Raw genomic sequence first — 25,000 nt, forward strand, 5'->3', positions numbered from 1 at the left:
TGAGGTCTAATTGAGTGAAAGGCCAAATGGGAGATCAGAAACCAGGAGCAAGTTGCTAGAACTAGGAGCTAGAGAAGGAACAGACGTACAGGATCTCAAAGCCGGTATCACCTTAGAAACCATAGAACGTCGCAGATTGCTGACTCTAATCCTTCTGATGCCTGTAAATGCCATGCACAGTATAGAGCTACGCTATGGTAAGAATTAGTAGAGCTCAAACTGTTCGGATGTAGGCTAATTTGTTATATTTTCTTGATATATTCTCCACACCCTGCCTACAGTAACGCTTCGGCTGATCTCATATAACTGAGCCTGAGGTGGGAGAGAAGTCATTACTGAACTTGTGATATGAGTACAAGATCAGTGACATCTGATAACATCTATGTTACTCAATCTCGCTGCTTGTAAGAGCAGAGAATAAATTATTGCTTGAGGGAACATTTGAACGATTTTATAATACGTTCCTTCATTTTGTGATAAAAAACCAACCGTCAATTTTTTGACATTCTGTTAATTTAAAAAGAAGATAGATATTTATTAAAGCTGACTGGCAAATAGGTGTTTCGAGGAATAATTTGACAAATCGTTTAATAAAAATTAATAATGTACACACTTCTAATGTATCTTTCCTTATTCTTTGGAGAATTAACCTACAGTCAATAGATAAACCATTATTGTTTTCAAGTATGAGGTGTCTCTCTATCTCTATTTTACAGTTTTTGGAGGATGGCGTCTTGGTTGAACACTCTTTTCTGAGTGATTAGCAGGCTGGTATTTATCCACTGGCTGCCAACCTAAATGTCACATCAATATTCCAGACTGTCCCCTTCCCTTGAGCATTCATGGCATCATGCAGGCTGTTTGAATACAGAGGGTTCTGGTTCGGTTAGTTTACCGTGCAGCACTGTAGGAAAACAGACCACACCTGGTTGCAAACAGACATGAGATTGGAGAGATTTAATTTTAATCAGTAATGTTTTAGCAACTGAATGCATGCTGATTACCTGGTCCCAGACACAGACCTAGAACCAGACCTCAAATGGACTCAGATCAGAACCAGAAGCTGACACAGAACCAGTATCAATAGAAGAACCAGAACTAGACCCAGAGCCCAAAACCAGACCCAGACCATATTCAAGACAAAGACCCATATCCAATACCAGAACCAGAACCAGACCTAATACCAGATCCAACCAGACCAGACCCATACCCATACCCAGAACCAGATCCAGGACCAGACAGGCTAACTCAGTGGTCTCTGTAAAGCGTGTCTTGAGGAGGCTTCTTGGCAGGTGTTGTGGCAGGCTGTTCAAGGGTGCCGGAGGTGAGGCTGGGGGTGTTATGGTGTTGTTACTGGTGTGACAGGAGGCCCCAAGGTGATTACAGGGGGCCAACAAGGTACACCTGCCCCTCCCCTCCTTCTGCTTCCTGAAGTGTCAGGCTCGGAGACAGGCAGCTTACTGAACCAGCTCCAGGATCAGTCCTGCTTACCTCACGACCAGATCAGCGTGGCTCTGTTCGACTCATAATGTGTGTGGCGAGGTCACGCACTGCTTTGCACTGCCCCCACGTAGCGAGAAGGTCCTGGGTTTGATCCCCGCGTGGGGCCTGTCAGTGCTCAGGGGGACTATCTCACAGGCCTTTCTGCATGAAATGTACATGCTCAGGCAGGGTTTGGAGGTCCTTACCCGTCCTACGTAGACCAGGAGCCGGGCGTTCAGAGGGCTGTCGTCGGGGCTCAGCCACAGCTCTGAGTTGTCATCAGAGGACACCGAAAACTGGAAGTCACCTGCAGGAGTATGCACACACACATAGGGTGTCAGAAGGTGTGTGTGTGAATACTGTATGGGTTTGAGTTTAGACATGTATGGGCTTTGAGTTAAGACATGTATGGGCTTGAAGAGACATGTTGATGTGTGTGAGTGTTTGTTTGTGTGTGTGTGCATGTGTGTCTATGTGTGTGTGCGTGTGCATGAGCGTCTATGTGTGTGCGCGCGCGTATGCATGTTTATGTAAGTGTGTGTGTGTGTGCGTGCAGCCCTAAGTGCGTGATCATGGACAGACTCTCTCAGTCAGTGGCCTCAGCGCGCTCCTACAGTCAGTCAGTCCTCAGGCTTCTCTCTCCACGGGCGCAGCAGCTAACCCTGGCTGTCTCTGGGAATGCGTGCGTGAGGATACGGGCTGTGGTTCGGAGGCTATTTATACGGCTGACCCCCCTGAGTAGGAGATGGAGGGGAGACAAAACAACAAAGTTGCACAGCCAAGGCCCTGAGTAGACAGAGCTGTGAGAAGCAGACACGCACGCAGTCACGCTGCATCGTATCTCTACATCGAAGAGAAGCCAGTCTCTTCATTCAGCGTTCAACGGAATACGATTACACCGCTTTGGTGGTGCGTACTTGCATTGGACCGAAGCGTTCCCGAAATGACACGGATGGCGATGGAGGCGGTAGGAGGTGTTCGTAAACAAAACCACCGGATGAGACTGAGCCTTGGTTGAAGGGTGCCCGGGACGAAGGCTTGCCCACGGGGGCCTCGGTCAGGCATCCGCTAATTGCTGACTAAACAAGCACTTGATTTGGCCCACGGGCATTATGGCTAGATGGGTGAGGCAGAAGAGTGCACTTGGATTGTGTGATCATAGAGGAGGAAACAAATTACATTTAAGGAGAGTACTTTGCACGTGGGTTTGGGCATCTGCTATGGGGCTATCCGTGTCAGGGCTGGCAGGTACAGGCTGGAGGGTGCAGGTCAGAGGACATGTTCCAGGACTGCTCTGCTGGAGGGGGCACGGCCTGGGAGGGGGCACGGCCTGGGAGGGGGCACGGCCTGGGAGGGGGCATGGCCTGGGAGGGGGCACGGCCTGGGAGGGGGCATGGCCTGAGAGGGGGCACGGCCTGGGAGGGGGCATGGCCTGGGAGGGGGCTTGGCCTGGGAGGGGGCATGGCCTGGGAGGGGGCATGGCCTGGGAGGGGGCACGGCCTGGGAGGGGGCATGGCCTGGGAGGGGGCACGGCCTGGGAGGGGGCACGGCCTGGGAGGGGGCACGGCCTGGGAGGGGGCACGGCCTGGGAGGGGGCTTGGCCTGGGGCTCCTACTGTGTCTCACAGGAGTGGGGGAGGTAGGGAGGGGGGAGCCTCACCATCTCTGTAAGGGTGGATGAAGCCAAAGATCCGCAGGCCATAGTTCTTCCACTTAGGAGCCACTGCCAGCTTCTTCACTGTGGTCCTCGTCTGCAAACACAATAATTAGGTTAACACAAAGACAAACGGACAGACATACAGATGGGCAGACAGACAGACAAACACACAGACAGACAGACAGACAGACAGATCATCAGACAAACATACAGACAGACAGGCAGGCAGACAGGGTAAACACATAAGCTGACAGACAAAAAGACAAACAGGCATGAATAAAAGGCTTGCAAGATGAATAAATCAAAACAAAGACGCACACACAAGCACACACACATCTCTAATACTCACATGTGGGTACAGGGGGAAGTGCAGGTTCTTCCTGAGCTGGCCTGTCGAGGAGCCACACCAGTCCTCAAACACATGCAGGTTGGCCTGACCTTTGAACTGCAGAGACAGGAACAAACACAGAACAGAGACACAGTCAGAGCTTGTGACAGCAGAAATAATACTGTCTCTGGAGTTACATCCAGATCATCCTCACAGGAACATTCATGGTTTATAGAAGAAACAACTGTGACAGTTTTCCTCAGATGTGGGTGAAATACATCAAAGGGAGAGAGAGAGAGCGAGAGAGAGAGAGAGAGAGAGAGATAAAGAGAGAGAAAGTGAGAGAGAGAGAGAGATAAAGAGAGAGAAAGTGAGAGAGAGAGAGAGAGAGAGAGAGAGAGAGAGAGAGAGAGAGAGAGAGAGAGAGAGAGAGAGAGAGAGAGAGAGAGAGAGAGAGAGACAGGAGGGGACTGGAAGCAGGGCCTGAGTAGAAGTAGTCTAAACCAGTTCATCAGGAATAAGCTCTGCCCCAGAGTTTGACATTTGTCTGGATTACAAGGAGAGAAGAGAGGCTGGCGGCAGGACAGATGAAGGAACTCAGAGGCCCAGTGGAAGGAACAGAAACACCAGGAGACTTTCTTACGAGACATGTCACTGGGACACAACACGCACACACGCACACACACACACGCCTCAGGCCAATCAGAGTGTGATAGGGGAAAATGTGAGAATGGATACACACACAGGACGGAAATGCATTTACTGTACATGCATGCCCACACACACACACATTTCTTTCCATCCCCTCACAGCATGCGGTAGATGCACAAGTTCACTGTCAAACTCTAGGAGATTGTAACAAACTGCAACCTTCAGCCAGACTGTAAGGGGCATGTACACAAACGCGCACACATACTGTGCTCACGCAGAGTTGCTCACTGCAAACCAGCACCCATCAGGGGGCCTTCACAAACACAGAGCCTTGGTACCTTTCTGCTTGTCACAATTCGTACACAACCTTGCACTTTTCAAGTCCTTAAGCACTTCTCAAAGCTCACATAGCTTTTGTGCTCATACAGATTCATCAGAGAAGGTTTGTCTACTATTTCGGTCAGAGAACGCCTGTAGACACACACGCACCCCCTCTCTTCACCCCCAATCCTGCCCCCCCCCCTCCCCGCCCCCCCCCCCCCCCCACACACACACACACACACTCACCCCGTCGAAGGGTTTTTCTCTACCTTTCAAAGTCCTCAACTCCAAACCGGATTTTTTTCAGCCGCCTGTTAGCCGTGAGCGTGTGACGTGTGGGTGGCGGTCTGCTTGTGTGAGAGATTAGCTGATGCTGCTTTCTGAGATCTCTGTCCGGAAGCTGCACAGACGTGCCACTCAGGATTATGATGGAGCTGACTCTCCACACAGATCTGATAGCAACTTTACCCGCAGCCGAACCAAGCTCGTCCGCACGCACACACAAGACAGTCGCTCACAGAAACACACATACACACACTTTTTAAACCAGTTACATTAAAAAAACATAAACAAACTGCACACTACAGAGAGCAGCATTTCAGTGTTTTTGTGCCCACAGGTTTGAGAGGAAATAGCAGTATCTGAGGTTTGTGTGAGCATAACTCTAGGGCAGTCCCTGCTGGTGGGCGTCACATCCGATTAGCATCAAGCAAGAAGACTCATAGATGGTCTGACCAGGGATCTGCTTTTTGTCTCTAGGCTACAGGCCCAGTATGCTAATCCGTTAGCTAAAATCCACATGTTAACATCAATGTACAGGCCCAATACGCTAGCCCACTAGCTAAAAAAGACATGTTAACATCTATGTACAGGCCCAGTAAGCTAATCTTATAGCTAACCACTCCATACTACCATTAACATGAGTGATTTGCTGACCAGACCGGTCTGTCTAAATCAGTAGTGCTACAACCCATGACTACGGTTATGGGTCTGTGAGTCTGTGTGTAAACGTGCGGTGAGGGATTTGACAGTGAGCAGGTAAGACTAACATGCTCTGAAGATTTACAGCGGGACAGAGAGATGTGGTAGATGGGGAGAGTAACATCTAGGGAGCATCTAGGGAGAGACGGGTGAGAGAGGAGGTGAGATGAAGGGGCCGTGTGGGGAAGAGAAGAGCGAGGGAGAGAAGGATGTTTAAAGGGGTAGGGAGGGAAATGGGGTCCAGGAGACAGACTGAGCTCATGTGTAAATATACACTAGGTGGGGCTTTTAATAGACCTCCAGTGGGTTCTCAGAGCACAGCTTTTTAAGGCTGCAGGCTGAAGGTGTTTACTCCTGCCCATGTCAAACATGAATAAGCCATGGTCCTTCCTCAATCAGCCCCTATGTACTTCTAGCCAGACCAGAGGACATATTAAATATAAGAAGGCTGCTGCCTCAGTCAGATAAAAAAAAAATTGGAGCAACACCATTAAGACCTGCTCAAACTTTGATGGTGACTATAGAGAAACCTGGCAGGTTTTCTTTAATCTTCCTTCCCTCCTCAGTGAGGAGGCCCCTTCCCTTTTTTCCTTCCCTAACTCTTTTTTTGGGCCTTTCCCTGACCACTTTCCCCGCCCCCCCGTTCCCTCCGTCTCCTCTGCCTCTCCACCTCTCTGTCAAATCATGGTGCCAGATCATGTCTGTTCTTCTTCTCCGTGTCTATACTCTCTCCCAGATCTCGGCTGTCACCTCACAGCCCTGCCTCCGTCTCTGAGGATGACATACGGCCACCTTGTCTAGCCAGCTACTGTACCACTCACTCACTGACAACAAGGAGGGACTGTGTCCTAGTCTGTGTGTGCGTGTGCGTGCATGTGTGTGTGTGTTTGTGTGTGTGTGTGTGTGTGTGTGTGTGGGTGTGTGTGTGTGTGTGTGTGTGTGTGTGTGTGTGTGTGTGTGTGTGTGTGTGTGTGTGTGTGTGTGTGTGTGTGAAAGAGCAATAACACACAAAGACAGTATTTTTTCATTTTCCCAGCTCCCATTGACAGATTTAATTGGGTTAGGAGTGGGGGTCAACAACAGACATTACTCTTTATTTTCCTTTCTTGACTCTCCCTATTATACCTCTCTTCACCCCTTCCTCCCTCTACTCTCTTCCTCCCTTTCTCCTTAGTGCTGAGAGACAGACTCTCCAACACTGACAGGCTGGACAAGTCCAGAAGAGAGACCCACGTCTGGAAAGGTAGACTCGTTCAAAGGAGACTCACTCTGTACAGGTCTGCAGGGAGAAGAGAGGAGAGGAGGGCTGAACTGCTGTCTTCACCCCCCCCCACACAAGGAATCCCTTTCTCTCTCTCTCTCTCTCTCTCTCTCTCTCTCTCTCTCTCTCTCTCTCTCTCTCTCTCTCTCTCTCTCTCTCTCTCTCTCTCTCTCTCTCTCTCTCTCTCTCTCTCTCTCTCTCTCTCACCTTCCTTCAATCTCTCTCTCTCTGTCACACACATGGGTGATCTCACTGGGGTGTGCCCTATTTATAGCCCTGAGCTACAGCACTGTCTCCTTTCTCTCTTCCCCTTCTTCTCTCTCCTCCCTTATTTCCTTCTGCCTGCTGTGGGTTCTGCAGATAGAATATGAGATAGAGGACAAGATGGAGATGGGGGAGATGTATTTCTCTTTAGTTGATGTCCACATTCAACTGTCTGTTGAAGGCTTAACTGATAATACTTCCCCAGAAAATGTATCTACCCTTCCCTGTCATGGACATCTCATCTTCCTCCTACTCTCTCCTTAGGACTGAGTACATGTTACTTACAGCCCCCCCATTCTTTCTGCCTCTGTCTCTCTGTCTTTCTGTCTCTGTGTCTCTTTCCCTCTCCCTCTTTCTCCATCTATCTCTCTCTCTCTCCCTCTCTCTCCCTCTCTCTCCCTATATCTTTTACATATCTGTCACATCTCACTGGCCTCTGGGACACATCTTTCTGGGAAGAAAGAATGCATCATGGGAGTGTGCTGATAAGTTGGCACTGACAAATGGTAGTGACACGCCCCCTGTGACAAGTCAGTGTGTCGTCCCACCCCCCCCCCATGACTTTTCCCGTCAACAGCCCATCTGTGTATATTATATACCCCTTTAATTTCCTCCTTGGGGAAGGGGGGGGGGGGCTGAACTGCACAGTGACTGAGACAGAGACAGTGTAGCCTGCTAATGTGCTAGGTAGGGGTTGGAAGCGGATCGTGACGGATGAAGAGGTCAGACACATGGTCTCCTCCCCTCACGGTGCCGCTGAAGAGCGTTACAGTGTGCATGTCACACTGCGCACCCTGAGGTCTTTCCAGAAATCCCTTCCTCCCTTCTCCTCCCCTGCCCGAAAACTGGTGGTGGGGGAGTGAGGGAGAGAGGGAGAAAGAGGGCGGGAGACTGTAGAGGAGATATGGGTGAAGGTAGAGGAGAGATGGACGGAGAAAGATAAAGCTAGCTCATTTCACACACACATGCAGTGGTCAGACAGCTATGGACAGAGAGATAAATGGATGCAGACACTCAGAGCCCCCATCAGCCTTCATAATGACCCTCTAAGATGCCTGCTCTTTGACTGTCCTGCTGTACAGTATACTGGCGCGCATTTTAGGAGACATGAGGGGAGTGAGAGGGGAGAGAGAAATAGGGAGAGAGAAAGAGAGAGAAAGAGGCCTGTCACTCACAGTGATTGCTGTCAGGACATGCTGTTATCCATCCTCCCCTAATTGGCCAGCCTACAATCACTTCCTGACACAGGCTCCAATCACAGCCCTGGAAATAACAGGCTGCCCAGTCGACCCTGACCAACCCCTCAATCTACACACAACACCCCCCCTCCACCCACCAATGAGGAGGACACACACACACACACATGCTAACACACACTCCCAAACCCACACAAGCTACATTGACGCCAAACACTGAATGTTGGGGCACAGTGTGTGGGAGTGATTCATAATAGATAGATAGAAATGTAGGTAATAACAGCACTGATAACTTTAATCATCTGTCTGTCATCCAGACAGAGGTCAGCTCCTCCTATCTATGTATGTCTGCTATGCTAATCCCTGGCCACCTCAGCTCACCTCTGATCTCATCATTAGTGGCCAACTGGAACCTGCTGTACATCAACAGGCCAAAGTCCCAGCATAGGGCTCCTCATTACCCTGACAGCTGTGTGTGTGCTTGCGTGTTCTGTGGTTGTGTCCCCAGAGTGTGTGTGTGTGTGTGTCTACCGAGTGTGCCTCTTGAGTGCGTGTGTGTGTGTGTGTGTGTGTGGGTCATGAGTTTATCTCCTGTGTGTGTGTGACAGTTGGCATACGGCAGCTCTCTAGTTGCGTGCATGTGTCTGTTTCCGAGCAGCTGACAGTGCCAGCCTGCTGCCCTTCAGACCTCTGCCACCTAGCCTGGGCAACTGCAAGTCTGTCCGGCAGGGTGGGCCAGAGGAGTAGGCTTCAGTTGCACAGCTAGAGAGGAGGGCATGAGAGAGGGAAGGGCAGGGATGGGGATGGTATGGGCAGGGCTGGGCCGGGTAAGGCTGAACAGAGTTGGGAGGGGCCATGGAGAAAGAGGAGAGAAAATCTGTAAGAAAGAAGACTGGTACGGTGTTTAAACAACGGGTTGGCTCAAGGGCATGAAGTCGCATGTTGATTTAATTGGCAGTCAATACCATGTCTTGTTGCTATTTAGCAAAATGTACCCTGTTGAAGACTTCCAATAGCTTCTTTTCTATCCTACGCTACTCCAAGACTGCTCCCCCCCCACACACATTTAAAACAGCATGCCAGCTGTACATGTAACTCACATCACACTATAGTTTCCGAGTGTTTTTTTCACTTTGGGCCAGCTATTTTGGCGTCGTGACTTGACATGACTTTTCACCTTCCGAGTAGAAACACGCTCAATTATTCTCAGGGCATCCTACGCATTTAGAACCGAGGCTTTAATATTCATCCAGCAGATGTTGTGGGAGCCAGATGGTCTGTGGAACTGAGTGAGCAGCAAACACGTGATCAAAACCCAAACAGCCAAACAGACAGCATGGGAGAGACCCACAGCTCGCGTACTCGCACTGGGTTTTAATGACAAATCACACTCTAACAGCTAGGACTGTATACGCCCTCAGTAGTCAACCCACAGCATCCATGGATCCTCTGAGAGTTACACAGTCAGGAGGTGGAGGGAGGATAGAGATAATATCCCAGCAGAGAGGAAATGGGATGATAGAGGGATGATAGAAGAGAGGAAGAGGGATGATTTCACAAGATGGAGGAATAGGAAGGATAGGAGGATGACCTTATGCGTGGGAGAGGATATGGGGGGAAAGATGATAGTGGGATGATTTCAAGGGAGAGAGTAGACAGATACATATGAATAGCTACACATGCAGACACAGATCATTATAATACTTTTTATTTAAGATGCCGGAACAAACTCATGCAAACACTCCAACCCACACACACACAGTACCACATACTCACTCATACACACACAAGTGATTCAACTCTGCACAGCCAGTTAAACAGAAAGTTGCTCTTCTTATCACAGTTTCTGTGCTTAATTGGCAAGTTCCAATTGTTGCAGTACAACTCTGCGTGTAATTGGGTGTGTGCGAGTGCGTGTACGTGCACACACTGGAAGCTGCAGTAGGTATGAATCAACACCTACGCCTCCAGGCAATTTTAGAAAGACGCCATTTATAAACAGTGAGTTAAAGTCGCCATATTCACAGTATCGTGCATAAATAGATAGAGAACATTTTCTCAAGTCGGCCATTCCTGTGAGGAACTGACAGCCCTTAATGTGACCTAAAATGTCAATTTCATCTTTAACTGACAACAGCAAGGGAAAACGAAAAGGGCAACACCTCCTGAATTAGATTCCTGAAACACCAACGGTGAATTAATACCAAGCATGTAATGAAGAGCCTCAAATAAAATCTATTCCACAAAGGTTAATTACAGTTTTACCAGGTGGTATGAGTGTATGAGTGTGTGTGTATGTGTGTGTGTACTGTTGGCCAGGTGTAATTTGGTAAGTAAAGTCATTAGAATATCAGAAACACAAAAACATTCTGTTATTCCTCCCATCCTGTTAGCCTTTTAAACGATCAACGTCAACGACCTAGAGATGCTTTTGAAGGAAAAACGTACAGAAGAAAGAAAGGTAGAAAGGAAAGAATGAAGTAAGAAAGAGAAAAAGGAAAGAAACACAACAGAAAGAACGATTCAAACATTTCAAAAGAGAGCCAATTGTTAAGCAGTATCATGCAGACTTGCCTCAGGTTTCCATGGCAACTTCTTGTGGCGCTGGCTAAGGAACTTCCTGATGTGGGCGTGTTCCCTGGCATTGGCTCCACCAATGATTGGCTCATCTTCCTGCAGGGGGACAACAAGCAGACAGGTTGTGAACTACTGTAACTGCTCACACAGGACCAAGAATTAAAGGACGACAGAGGAGAGAGGGTGTCAGCGATAAGGAACATAAGAAAGAAATGAAGACGGTCAGTTTCTATGGAGTTCACAAGGCTTGTATTCAAGCTGCTCAACTAAAAGCCTGACATGTAACAATGGACTTACAAAAGCAGTATGAGGCTCACCAGACATGACTCCTCCTTCCATTCTCCACAGAAGTTACATAATTAATTTGACAACATATTGAAAATAAAGCGCAATCCCTCTCTTAACTCATGTCAAGCGTTTACAACATAAACGTCTGCATTATGCAATCAGGCTAAGTACAATCTATACTAGTCTGTCAGCGTGGCGTGCTTCATCCTGGCCTGGCCGGGTCTGTGGTGATGTGGGTGCTAAGTGGAGACCCCACCCCAGAGACGGACAGAGGGGGATCGGTCTGAGAAGCACCATGATGACTTGTAAAAGCTGCGTTCCACCGCAAGTCCAGGGAACGTGAACTCCCCAGGACTACTTTTCAAAGAACTAGAAGGTCTTTCAGGACATTGTTAACTGTGTTTCCAGGAACTTTCCCCAGAAAATTAGGCAAATTAGACCGCTGACGTATGGACCCTACACCATGCAAAAGCGACAGACAGGAGACAGGCATCATTATTTGTGACACTGCAATAACACAAAACATGGAGGAGATTCAAGTCATGCTGCTGTAGACTGTGATGTACTGCTTGCACATGGGGTTATTGAATCAGTCCATCTATTTCATGTTCTCCTGTTTTCATACTGTTGTGTGTTTGCGACCACAGAAAAAATAATCAAAAAATGGGGGTTTAAATAGTTGTACGCTGCTGCGAGTACTCAACCAATCAAATGTTCCCACCCCCAAAGTTCCTGTATTTTGGAAAGTACTAGGCTACTCCCGGAGCAGGGACTTATTGGTTCCTGTTTTTTCCTGCTGGAACTCAATTTAGACCCTGGTTCCTGTGGTGGAAACGGGGCTTAAGATCTTATTTTACGTTTTCCAACCCTAATCCGACATCCTCCAGCCATCCGGCTCTGCCTGGCTCCCTAAAGGCCGAAATGCTCTCTACTGACGTGGGGTTTAGTCTCACGCTCGGACCGCAATAACACACCTCTTTCTCCCTGGCACACTACTGTAACACTGTGGTAGGTGGAGACAGAGAGATAGAGAAACAGGCAGGTAGGCAGGCAAACAGACAGACAGACAGAGAGAGACACACAGAGAGAGAGAGAGGTAGAGAGAGAGAGAGAGAGAGAGAGAGAGAGAGAGAGAGAGAGAGAGGGAGGGAGAGAGAGAGAAAGAGAGAGAGAGAGAGAGAGAGAGAGAGAGAGAGAGAGAGAGAGAGAGAGAGAGAGAGAGAGAGAGGGACTGGTCCAGCTGTAAGAGGATGAAAAGTGGTTGTTTTCCCCCTTGGAGGCGGAGACGCTGAGCCGTGTTAAATGAGAGGAGAGCTTTCTCCATTTAGTGATGCTGTCAAGAGCAGGTACATATCCTCTGAGACGCTCTTTAAACAGCCCTCACACTCCAGAACAGAGCTACAGCTTTGTCCCCTGTTTGAATCAGAACCGGAGAAATGAAGAGGAGACAGAAGGAGGGAATAGAGAGATGTGAAATGCCAAACTTTTGATTAGCTGCCTTCCATGGGAGCGAGGGAGACAAGGGAGACAGGCAGGGGAGGGGGGGAGACAGGCAGGGGAGGGGGGGAGGTGGGGAAACAGGCAGGGGAGGGGGGGAGACAGGCAGGGGAGGGGGGGAGACAGGCAGGGGAGGGGGGGAGACAGGGAGGGGAGGGGGGGAGGTGGGGAAACAGGCAGGGGAGGGGGGGAGACAGGGAGGGGAGACAGGGAAGGGGGGAGACAGGCAAGGGAGGGGGGAGACAGGGAGGGGAGGGGGGGAGACAGGCAGGGGATGGGGGGGAGGGGGGGAAACAGGCAGGGGAGGGGGGGAGACGGGGAGGGGGAGACAGGGAGGGGGGGAGACAGGGAGGGGAGGGGGGGAGACAGGCAGGGGAGGGGGGGAGGTGGGGAAACAGGCAGGGGAGGGGGGGAGACAGGGAGGGGAGACAGGGAGGGGGGGAGACAGGCAAGGGAGGGGGGAGACAGGGAGGGGAGGGGGGGAGACAGGCAGGGGAGGGGGGGAGGTGGGGAAACAGGCAGGGGAGGGGGGAGGGGGGGAGGGGGAGGGGAGGGGGGAGACGGGGAGGGGAGGGGGGGAGGGGAGGGGAGGGGAGGGGAGGGGGGAGACGGGAGGGGAGGGGGGGAGGGGAGGGGGGGGAGGGGGGGAGACAGGGAGGGGCGATAAAGAGGAATAATGATGGATAAATGTGACAGCAGTGTGTGCTCTAATCTGCCACCAGAGGCATTGAAAATACCAGACAGGGAGACACACACATCCACACACATTCAAACACATCCACACACAAGCACTCACACATCTCTCCCAGTGAAGGGCGAAATGGCTATAAAAACATCTCCACCACTGTATTGAAGGAAAAGAGTGATTATTAAAGTTGTCCTATAGAGACCCAGAGGAGAGCTTAGAGGCATGGTGGCCTGAAGAATACAATTCCTCATAAGTCGCTGCCTCAGTATCTAATGGAAAATAGTATTGATCAGAACCTGATAATAAAAGTAAATTGAGTACAGTACACTGAACTGAGGTACAACCTGTTTCATACCTAATCTGGATGGGGTCAATGCATTCTTGTTGTACAGCTACCATGTTTGTCATCATGTATGGTGTCCTTCAGACCTCTCAGCACTTAACATTTCAAACATCAATTCAATTCATAGCTATTACCTGTGCTATCGGGCCCCAGGGCAAAATGCTAGCCTTATCATAGCTCATCTCTAATTACTGTCCATGCTGAAAGGCCGTCAGAAGAGATCATGCATTAAACATCTTGGTGAAACTCATAGAGGAATATCAGTCAGTGACTGGACTGCTGATTAATTCTTCATTTATATTAGCATTTTACCTTGTTGATGTGAAATCAGCAACTCTGATAAATGGTCCTTTATTGAAAAGCTTGTGTGAGATCCATGATATGGGCACTGCATCAGCTTACCTCATCAATCTTTTATAATGAGGTTTCAAAATGGTTCCTCCTGTACTCTGTCTGTGTCTCTTGCCCCCCTTTAATCTATCAATCCTTCCATCCATCAATCACAACCCCCACCCACCCCTCCATCACAAGCCCCACCCACCCCTCCATCACAACCCCCACCCACCCCTCCATCACAACCCCCACCCACCCCTCCATCACAACACCCGTCCATTCGCCATTGTAGTATGTGTTTTTAGTGTGTGTAACCCAGCTCTACTCAGTGTGTGGTGTTCGTGTGTGCCTCCCCGCCTCCACCCAGCACATTTCAGCCAGGCGGGAGGTAATGACCTTGCTGCTCCCAGCAAAGAGAAACAGCTGGAGTCAGAGCACCAGAATACCAATGAGCTTAATGAATCTCTCTCGTTAAGCACAAACAAGCACCAGGCGAAGGGACCGGGGAGGAAAAGGAGGTAGTACAGGGAAAAGTACAGGGAGAACAGGGAGAATGGAGGGAGAGGGAGGGGAGAGACCGGAGAAGAACAACAGGAGAGTAAAGATAGAACGGGAGAGAACGCAGGTAAAAGGCGGGTGAAGATGATTTAGAGAAGCGGGAGACGATAGGAGAGAGAGAGAAGGCGTATGTGCCGCTCCTAGCTCGACACTGTCCCCCCCATGTTGAGCTCGGTCTAGCCATCGACTCCACTGCACACCAATCATATTTTCAATTCCCGTGACCTGCATTGGGAGAGTTAATAACCATCGTCGAGTCATTACATTTTTCTCCGGCTCTCATCTCTCATGGTGTCCGCCACAGGGCAGCACGGTGTGTTCTCTATTCACCGTCGTAGACAAACACCTGGGCGCTGGTCTGTCTTCATAGTGCGCCCCGGGGTAGATAGCAGGGCACAGGGCACACTGGTGTGACTTATCCACACTCTCGTTCATGTGCTTGGACACTGGCAGTAGCAAAGATTCATGATCGTGAAACCCTCGTCCATTACATTTATAGCAGACGGGGATTTTTTTTTTTCTTCCATCGAACGTAAATTTGATGGACAAAGACATTTTCGGAATCTAAATACCACAAACTGGGAATTATCTAGAAACACGCAGCAGCAGCTAATCACTCCCATTCGGGCACTGATGTCACGGGGAGTAAGATGGAGGAAACAGGCAGGTGTTTCATGTGACTGTGAACGGGATGTGGCGATTTTGCACACTGCCAGGGCGAGTCCCTGGCATGGCCTCCTCTAGCCAGACTGGTAGAAGAAGCGGCCCTCTTAATCCCAGATGAAAGTCCAACAGTTGAGGCAGTAATCTCAGACTACTGAGGACCTCCTCCTCCTCCTGGATTCGACAGAAACCAGGATAAACACACCTGTTTATATAAACCAGGCTAAACACACATATACTATTGAGACCAAGCTAATCAGACCAGTCTGTCTGCTATAAAGACCAGGCTAAACAGAGCAATCTCCCAGCAGCTCTGTAGAACATTCTCTCTCTCTGTGTCTGCTCCTATCGGGAACAGTTTCCAGACTAGAAAAAATAATAGAAATCTCACAAAAGGCCATGTTGTCCTCTCTGGGTTCCCAAACTGACCAGAGGTTACAGCTGGAGCTGCAAGATAAAAAACTTAAGACCATCGAGAGGGAAGGTCAAATGATTCAAGAGACCAAAAAGAAAATGAGAGGTTATCTTTTTTTTCTTTTTCACCCTGTTGAACAGGGATGTCTGATACTGCTACACGTGAAGCTGGAATTCATATCTTCCTTAGACTTCCTCAGAGTTGGGGAAGATACAATTGTAAAGTTTTAGATTGCTGAGCAAAAGACTACAAAAGGGAAGATACAAAGTAATTGTGCAATGAGGGAACATTTGACGAGTACAAATTGCTGTGCTTCACAAGTTGACTTCCAGGAGTCTCTTTTGTTAACGGGCAAAACAGTGAAGCAGCCGCATGAAGTGGAACTCATTATGCTCTTCAAAGAGTTTGGAGAGAGGGAGACAGAGAGAGAGAGAATAAGAGAGAGGGAGAGACCGAATAAGAGAGAGGGAGACAGATAATAAGAGAGAGGGAGACAGAAAGAGAGAGGAAGAAAGATGAAATAAGGAGAGAATAAGTGAGATGAAGAGAAATGTAAAGAGTGGGGGGGGGGACAAAATTCATATTCATATCAAAAGAGGCAATCATAGCCCATCTGTTGAACAAACACAGTAATGCCCAGGGCAGGTGTAGTCAGAACACATCCTGTGCTGCTGCAGGGCATTGGAGGTCTCATAAACATGCTGGCGACTGTCTTTACCCTTTTTGACCGTTCTATATGACACTGCATCCATGACCAAGCACATCTTACACACAACACGTAAACCACTTGGACTTTACCAAGACACGCTCCCAGACCCTTTCACCATGGAAACAGAGGTCTGGAAACAGGGCCATGCCCTGCTGAAGTAACTCTCCATCAGAACAGCTCACCTTTCTGGTCCCTCTGCACTGCCACCAAATCCAGCAGGATTTGTAACTGGTGGTGAATTTAATTAATCTGACAACTTTGATTAATTGGATCTTTGTGAGTGTGTGTCTTTGTGTGACTTTGTGTGTAGTGTGTGTGATCAGTGAGAAGAGAGGGACTCTAACTGCATATCTTTTTTATCATTCCCTATTCTTATCCATTTAGAAAAGCAGAGATAGAGAGAGCGAGAGAGAGAGAAAGAAAGAGAGAGAGACAGAGAGAGAGAGAGAGAGAGAGAGAGAGAGAGAGAGAGAGAGAGAGAGAGAGAGAGAGAGAGAGAGAGAGAGAGAATGAGAAAAAGAGAGACAGACAGAAGTAAGGGGGGTCGGAGAGGTGTTCATTGACTGCTGGTCTTAAAGGTAATAATGACGGAACAGTGATACTTGCTGACGGTCAATAACACTGTTGGTCAATACGGCCGAGTGTTTAGGACAAAAGCTATGGAAGTTCTGTGGTGTCAGGAGATCAATTCCTACTTCGGTGTCTCCATTCAGCGGGCTCCGCGTCCGGACAATAGCAGCTGACATCCTGCTGGCATTGGAACAACACCAGGACAGAGCTCCCGGCCCCAGCACTTGTCCACACAGTCTCTCTGGGATCTATAGCCATCCCAAATTCATCCATCCTAACTCCTTCTACACCTTCATCCTGTCAACACCCAAGCCATGCTTAACCCCCTGCCGATCTCATTACCAGTGGCCAGAGTTGTGGATATTTCCACATCAGTATTCCGAAGGTGACCCTAGGGGGATTACGGACGAGCTGGAGGGAGCGAGGGGAAGCGGGAGGGAGGGAAGGAGCGAAGGGAGAGAAGTGGGCGGAGAGCTGTAAGGAATAACAGAGAGAGGAAGCGAAATATGAAGAGAAGGATCTAGAGGAAGGAGGGCTGGTGGTCACGGAGATGTCTTGTCATCAGCGTTGGGGTGAGAGCGCCGTGGCCCTGTGATTAGCTCTGATTTGTCTGTGATGGGGTCCGTCTGTGCTGGAGGTTTCAAACCTGTCAATCATCCCCCCCGGTGCCGCCCCCCCCCCCCCCCCCCCCACCCCCCCCACCCCGAGCCCTCAGTGTGATCACCGCCATGTTTGTGCTTGCATGTGATTGCACCAACTCAACAAGAAAGACTGAAAGAAAGGGAGAGAAAGAGGAGTAGGGGGAGAAAGAGAGCGGAGGGAGAGGGATAGAGAGTGAGAGAAAGAAAGAAAGAAAGAGAGAGGTAGAGAGAGAGAGAGGGAGAGAGAGAGAGAAAGAGGGAGAGAGAGAGAAAGCCAGCAGTAGACCCATCGGAGTGCAGCAGTGGATCTGCTTATTAGCGTGAATACATTCAGAGAGCAGAGTGAATTATGAATGAAATCCAGGGCAGAAGGAGAAGAACATTCACTGCAGGAAAATCCTAAACTTGTACTGAGCCTCTGGCTCACACTGAACTGTCTTTACCTTCACTCAAACCAGACGCACACGCACACACTCTCTCTCTCACACACACACACACACACACACACACAAACCACAAACCACACACAAGCTCAAATCTCCAAGACACGTACAGCTGTTCCTCACTAGTGTTCTGGTTCATGTTCTCTCATTACAATGGAGTGGATGAAGTGTGTAAAAACACTGGCAGCTGGACTTAAAGCCCTGGTATTACAACCTGCTCAATAGTCACCAGTACACTGTCTTTGTGTTTTTGTATGCTTATGTATTTGTGTCTTGCTCCATGGCTTAACAGAGCTATAGTGTCTACTGCTATACTGTCCGTATTAAGAGAGAATACGCTGAATAAGGGACAGATTCTCCGGTTCTCTGTGCTTTCCGTCTTGAGAGGAGAGGTTAGATGGGTAGGGACCTGCGAGGAGTCAAGTTTCTCTGTACCCTTTGTCTCAAGTGGAGAGGATCGTTCCATGGCTGCCGTCCAACTGCTGGAGAATCTCTGACACTCCTGCTGTGCGCCCTCGCTTTGCCCTCTACAGCACCTCCAGTCCATGTCAACCTTTGGCAGGGGAAGAAAGGAGGAGAGTGCACCCGAAGAGGAAGCCACAATCCATTTTTTATCTCTGTAAATAAGCTCTGCAGTGTGCCAGCAAAGCCTGCGGCGAGAAGGGATGACTTCTCCCTCTTTTTCCCGTCTAACCTTTTCATCTTCCCCCTCTTTTCGCCGCTCTCCCTTTTAACTCCTCCTGTCACAGGCCTGGGGAGCGTTCAGAAACCATCTCTCACCTCAGACTGAGACGGTGCCACGCCTCGACGTGTGTCTGTGTGTGCCTGTGTGTGCTTGGGCGTGCGAATAGTAGCTTCTTTTTGTTTTCCTTTGCCACAACTTCCCCTCACCTCCCCCCCTCTCCACCGCTCCCTCCGCGCGTCTCTCTGTAGGTGTATCGGAGCAGAGCAGGAGGATGAAGACAGCAGGGGAGGAGAGGAGGGAGTCGCTAAGCAGCACGGAGCTCCTTCTCCTCCCCCCTTCACCTCTCTCGCCATTCCGATTTGGCCCCCATGCACCAGATCACCGCTAAGTCCACACAGCCACGTGTTGTATCTCTCTTCCGGGATCTTCCGGTCAGACGCTCTGTAGGTTCTAGACTTTTGTAAAGTGCTATTAGTGGATGTGTTTTTGTTTTATCTTTGTGTTTCTTTCTTTTGTGTTGTTTGTTTAGGATTTCTTGTTGGTGTCTGTGGGGTCATGTTATGATGTTATGATGGATGTTTTTTTATGGAGCTTAGTGTACTATTCAGCCTTCTCTTGAGAGACCAATGAAGGTGTGTTGAACCTCTCTTTCTCTCTCGCAACCCCTCTTCAGTGTACTGTATATTGCCATCTGCAAACATCCCTTCAGTCCTCCATCTCCTAGACAACAAGCGCCACAGAGTAATTAAAAATGTCCCCGCTGCTTTGTGTTGAATGTCCCTGTCAGGCCTCCGTAGACACAGCAGCATCGACCCTGCCACACGCGTCAGTATGACAGCCTCTCCCTGCGACTGCACTGCAGGTGCACTAACCCACAGGCAAGGTTACATGTGTGGTGGATGAGACTGTGGTTCCTATCCCTGCTTCAGGCTGGAGATGGTTGTGTGGGGGAGAGTGGAGGGGGCTGTACAAACTCTGCAGAACCAGAAATAGACCAACTTTCATCAACCGCTCTATTCGATTCAGCATGGCAGCTTTGAATGTTTTTTCTTCCCAAACTCATCCTCTGCTTTCTTCACTTGTTTCCTTCTACATTCTCCAGTCAGCCGTCCTCCCGAAGGGGATGAGGCCTTTGCATATTTTACAGCCTCTGCGGGAATGGATGACAGCAAAACACATTGAAACACCGCCACCCAAACATACACACACACACACATCCATACATCTGCCAAGGCAAAGAGAAGCAATCTAAAGATCTCCCTAGGATACCAGAGCATCCATTACTCATGTCCCTCAGCTTGGTCTATACAGTAGTTTCACCTCTACCTTTCTACTGCTACTCCACACTGCTATCTTGTAGTTCTACAATTCTCTCTCTCTTTCTTTTTCAGACTTCCTCACTCTCACTCTCTCACTCTCTCTATCTCTCACCCTCAGTCTCTCTCTCTCACTCCCAGCTACACACTGTTATCTCACTGTTCTACACTGCTCTCTCTCCCTTCTCGTCTCTCTATGCTCTCTCATTCTCTATCACCCTCAGTCACTCAGTCTCTCTCTCTCTCTCTCTCTCTCTCTCTCTCTCTCTCTCTCTCTCTCTCTCTCTCTCTCTCTCTCAATTCAATTCAATTCAGCCAAAGCAAGACGCACAATAACAGACACACACATCTCTCTCTCTCTCTCTCTCTCTCTCTCTCTCTCTCTCTCTTCTCTCTCTCTCTCTCTCTCTCTCTCTCTCTCTCTCTCTCTCTCTCTCACCACACGGCCATCTTACTGTTCACACTATGCTCTCCCTCTCCATCTATAATTCTCCCTCAATCTCTCTTGCTTTCTCTCTCTCTCTCTCTCTCTCTCTCTCTCTCTCTCTCTCTCTCTCTCTCTCTCTCTCTCTCTCTCCCAGCTCCACATGCATGTGACTGTACAGGAAACAGGATAATGGGCCATGTAATAGCTTTATTATAAAGGGCCCTAACCCTAAGCGAGGAGGGGGCAGGAGCCTTGTAGACAGAGGGCTTAGCACACTCAAACACGAGCCCCAATGTGTGTGTGTGCGTGTGTGTGCACGTACGTGTGTGTCCAAACTTCAAAGTAGTAAAAGTATGCTAGTTGGTGCCTCCGGTCCTAATGGTACATGAAGTCTGTTGCACGTATCCCCTCTTTGTTGTTAAACTGCTCAGAAGTATTTTATGCCAGACTGTAAATGCCGGAATTAAAACACTGACACAGTGGGGTGTTTAGGAGCGAGCTGGGAGTTTGGAAGATTCCATTTTGAACAGAGAAATCAAAGAGGGAACGCACACCAGTAGATGCAAATCTGAAGAAGGGAACACACACACACACACACATGAGAAAACCCGCAAGCACGCACAAGTACCCACGTCAGCACACACACTCACATTCACACACCCAGAGCCCTGGCCAGTCAGAGGCCTCCTCTATGAGGGCTTAGCACATTCCCACGGGCCAGTGTCGCTCCAAGCGGCTCCACGCAGAATCCCTCCACACCAACACACAAAGGAGCCCCGGATCAAACACGCCGCCTGCAGCCAGTCAGCCCACCAGTCAGTCAGTCAGTCAGTCATTCAACCAGTCAGAACCAGTCTCTCACCCAGCAGTCAAAGTCTCTCTCTCTCTCTCTCTCTCTCTCTCTCTCTCTCTCTCTCTCCTCTCTCTCTCTCTCTCTCTCTCTCTCTCTCTCTCTCTCTCTCTCTCTCTCTCTGTCTCTCTTTATCTCTCTCTCTCTCTCTTTCTTTGTCTCTCCATCGCTCCCTTTCTTACACTTTCAAGCAACACAATTGTATGTTTACATTAAAGATTATTAATTCAGAAATAAAACATATGCACACACACACACAGATACAAGCCAGGCACACACTGTACCACGCAGTCCATCTAACAATGAACGCAAAGGTTGCAATTAACATAGCACTGCCCTCGTCTGTCCAACAGCAAATTGAAAAAGCCCTATTAAGATTGGTTTTCTACCTCGCCTGCTATCTCTAAGGGGTGTAAAATGGCCGCCGCTGATCCCCCCTGCGCCCCCGGCCCTGTGGCATCGACCCACGCGCCAATAACCACACGCTGCTCCGAGCTCAAGTGAAGAAAATCAAGCCGGCTCCATGTTTAATGACAGCATAAATCCAAGGGGACGCTTAAAAGGAATTGACGTCTTGACAGGAATCCACAGCAAAACAAACCGCTTGACTGGTTGCCTGTGTCTGTCTGACTGCTACAGTAGTGTATCTGGACTGGCTGCCTGTCTCTGTCTGACTGCTACAGTAATGTATCCAGACTGGCTGCCTGTGTCTGTCTGACTGCCAATGTATCTGGATTTCGGATTCATGATAGGAGATGTAACACAACATCAGCTTGATGAATGGAGAACAGATAACATTCCGCCACTCTGTCACACCCAGCGGTAATATGTCTGACAAACACACAGGTAGCTATCATGGTATGACTCAGACTGTCCATCATGCAAAGCAATTCAACTCCTGTACAGCCGCGCGCAGAGGTTGTCACGGAAACCCCCTGGCTCGGCACACCAGCGCCTCTGATTGGATGGATCGGTTAATGAAGTATCAGCATGTGACTTCAAATAGATTCTAAGGTCACACAGTGATGGTTTCGAGGACCGAGAATTTCAGGGTACCATGGAAACGCGCATAACGAAATACTTTAGGATGTTTTTGGTACTACACCTGAGTATACTTGAGATGGGCTGCAGATAAGGGTAGGTTAAATATCTGACATGTGAGGGAAGAGGGAGGGACAAAGAGAGAAAGGCAGGGGAGAGAGAGAGCAAGAAGAAGATGGGGCAGGAGAGCGGGAGAGAAAGAGAGAGAGACAGAGAGAGCGAGAGAGAGAGAGAGAGAGAGAGAGAGGACAGAGACAGAGACAGAGACAGAGACAGAGACAGAGAGAGAGAGAGAGAGAGAGAGAGAGAGAGAGAGAGAGAGAGAGAGAGAGAGAGAGAGAGAGAGAGAGAGGATCTAAGCCTATGCTGACCGATCAATGACAACCCGGCTCCTGTAGCCGACCAGGGAGAGATCAATGAGGAGAGAGACCTAGAGGCGGTCTCTCCGTGGAAGAAAACACTCTGATGTAGACTGGACCTGACACAAGAGAAACAAAGGGGCAGAGAGATTTAGAACAGGAAAGAGAGATACCAAAAGAGAGAGCAATTGCCAGAAAGAAAAGGAGATGGAGAGAAGTAGAGGGAGCCTGTACTGTGTGTACCTGACAACGTGGCGGAGCTCAGTAAAGAGCCACTTCAGTCAATCAGACAATCAAAGACACATTAGTCATGAAATACTTCAACTCAGACAGCGGGACCAGGAAAGAGAAAGTAGGGGAACTACATCCATCCATCTTACGAAGTAATGTCAATCCAAGGCCCACGTTTCTCTATCCCTCCATCAATCTCTCCATCTCTATAGGCTAACCGGTGAGTCTTGTCTGCCTTCCCCCACATGAGGGAACGATTCTTTAAGAGTCTCATGAAAGCTAGCACCTACTGTATAGAACCCCTCTTGAGAGATGCATGAAAGCCAGGAAGGAAACAAAACAACCCTCCGTCTCTGAGTCTTAAGAGATAGAGAGACGCCTGTGATTCTCTCAGATCCAGGCAAACTGCAATGATGAAAGCAGGAAGTGTTCCCACGGGAACCCCCACACAACGCACAACTTTTTGACGGGTACACAGGAAGTGAAAGACAAACGGAGGAGAAAAGTCGATAAAATGTAGGAATATCATCCTGGCAGAGATTTTAATTCCATTCCAGTTATTCACGCTCACATCCACATCCTTAGCGTACAAATTCACAATAACTCTCCTGTTGTCTTTGTTGTAAAGACTTTAAACCTGGAGATTAGGCTTCCACAAAGGGAGAGATAAAACGAGACATAGAGAGAGAGAGAGAAAGAGATAGAGAGAGAGAGAGAGAGAGAGAGAGAGAGAGAGAGAGAGAGAGAGAGAGAGAGAGAGGAGAGAGGAGAGGAAAGAGAGATACAGAATGTTTATTTTGTGACATGTTTCAGAGATATCTCATCCCTGCTCTTTCCCTGGTTGAGGATTTCTTTTTCTCTCTCTCCCTCCCTCCCTCGCTCACTCTCTTTCTTTCTTTCTCTCTCTCTCTCTCTCTTTATCAAGCAGCAGCAGCACCTGCTCGTATGCTATGTTATCCTACTTGAGACCCCTCAAACACAAGCACACCAGATAGAGGAGGCATATGGAAGGGAATCATCTTTCACACCCTCTTTCATATCTACTTACACGACACAGCCCTCTCACTGTCCTTCCCATCTGGCCTCAGAGCCTGGACAAGCAGACCCAACCAGCCTGACCCAGAGCCTGCACAACCAGCCCAAGCCAATCCAGCGTTTGAGAGGTGTGTTGGTGGCAGGCTTACTGACCCATAAACAAACAGTCAGCTCCCGCCCTGGGGCCCAGCGGGAGGTAGAGACCCAACGCCAAATGCCTCATGGGAGACCTAGTTCCACTTGGCCAGGCAGCCAATCACCTGGCGCATCTCCAACTGACTCAGCAAATATGTAGACAATACTCACTTTTTCATCTCTGGGAAGGTTGTAGGCATCAAAGCCCTCCGACAGCATGAACAGACAGATCTCTTATCTTAAATTCAGAAAACTTAGTGTGCTCAGGCTTATTTAAACTAAGTAATGGGATTGTTAGGGGCTGTTGAACATTAATGTGTACAGTATGCTGCTGCTTTAAAAACTAATAGGCCGGCGTTAAAAGTTTTATGTCTGATAGCATAGCCTTGTATTTTATGACAGGATAAAGGCCTGAACGTGAAGTGCAGTGTAGGAGCCTCTGCCTCAAACTTAAGGACATTCTCTGCCCGCCTATCTGGGGCCTGCTTGTGTGTGTCCGTCCGTGTGTGTGTGTGTGTGTAACTAAGACCATACGTTTATTTACATCCCCTGGTTCCTCCATTACTGAGGCGTAGAGACAGCCCCGCCCCTTTCCTCAATAAAGCACAGACAAGGCCACGGCGGGCATATTTATAGCCTTCAGCAGCCAATCGGAGGTTAACAATGAGGCCCGATAGTTTCGCTTTATGAGACGCCGTAATGCCGCCAACATGATTAAACTCTCCGTTCCGATAGAGGCGGACACTAAATCAAACATCCGTCGCCGCTTCCGTCGCTGTGACCTTATTGGCCGGACATTACCATGCCGTTACCGCCACCTTTAGCGCCCATTGTCTTATTAGACTCCTATCTCTCCTGACTGGACGTGTGCAGACTGCAGGAGGAAGCTCCTCAGTACTCTTTCCTCCACCCCCCCCCTCCCCTACTCGCCCTCCTCTTTTCCACCTCTCCATCCTCCTCTCTCCTCTCCCTCCCTCCCTCCCTCCATCGGGTATGTGAGAGGTGCAGTAACCCCATGGGAGCAATCTGCCACTGTCAGAGAAAGAGCAGGGCACA

At 49.2% G+C, this 25,000-nt stretch overlaps 1 protein-coding gene across 2 annotated transcripts in view; it reads right to left on the reverse strand.

Annotated features, from left to right (window-relative positions):
• The window catches only part of b4galnt4a (beta-1,4-N-acetyl-galactosaminyl transferase 4a), a 91,389-nt gene that overhangs the window by 29,761 nt on the left and 36,628 nt on the right, over positions 1 to 25,000 (reverse strand). For both annotated transcript variants that reach the window (XM_062461962.1, XM_062461960.1), the window contains exons 4-7: positions 10,715 to 10,813; positions 3,488 to 3,583; positions 3,142 to 3,232; positions 1,689 to 1,789 (exon numbers count right to left, since the gene is read on the reverse strand). In XM_062461962.1, the coding sequence (XP_062317946.1) occupies positions 1,689 to 1,789; positions 3,142 to 3,232; positions 3,488 to 3,583; positions 10,715 to 10,813 (387 nt within the window). The remainder of the gene's footprint in view (positions 1 to 1,688; positions 1,790 to 3,141; positions 3,233 to 3,487; positions 3,584 to 10,714; positions 10,814 to 25,000) is intronic.

Source organism: Osmerus eperlanus, chromosome 5 (genome assembly GCF_963692335.1).
Source record: "Osmerus eperlanus chromosome 5, fOsmEpe2.1, whole genome shotgun sequence".
Classification (NCBI taxonomy): Eukaryota; Metazoa; Chordata; class Actinopteri; order Osmeriformes; family Osmeridae; genus Osmerus; species Osmerus eperlanus.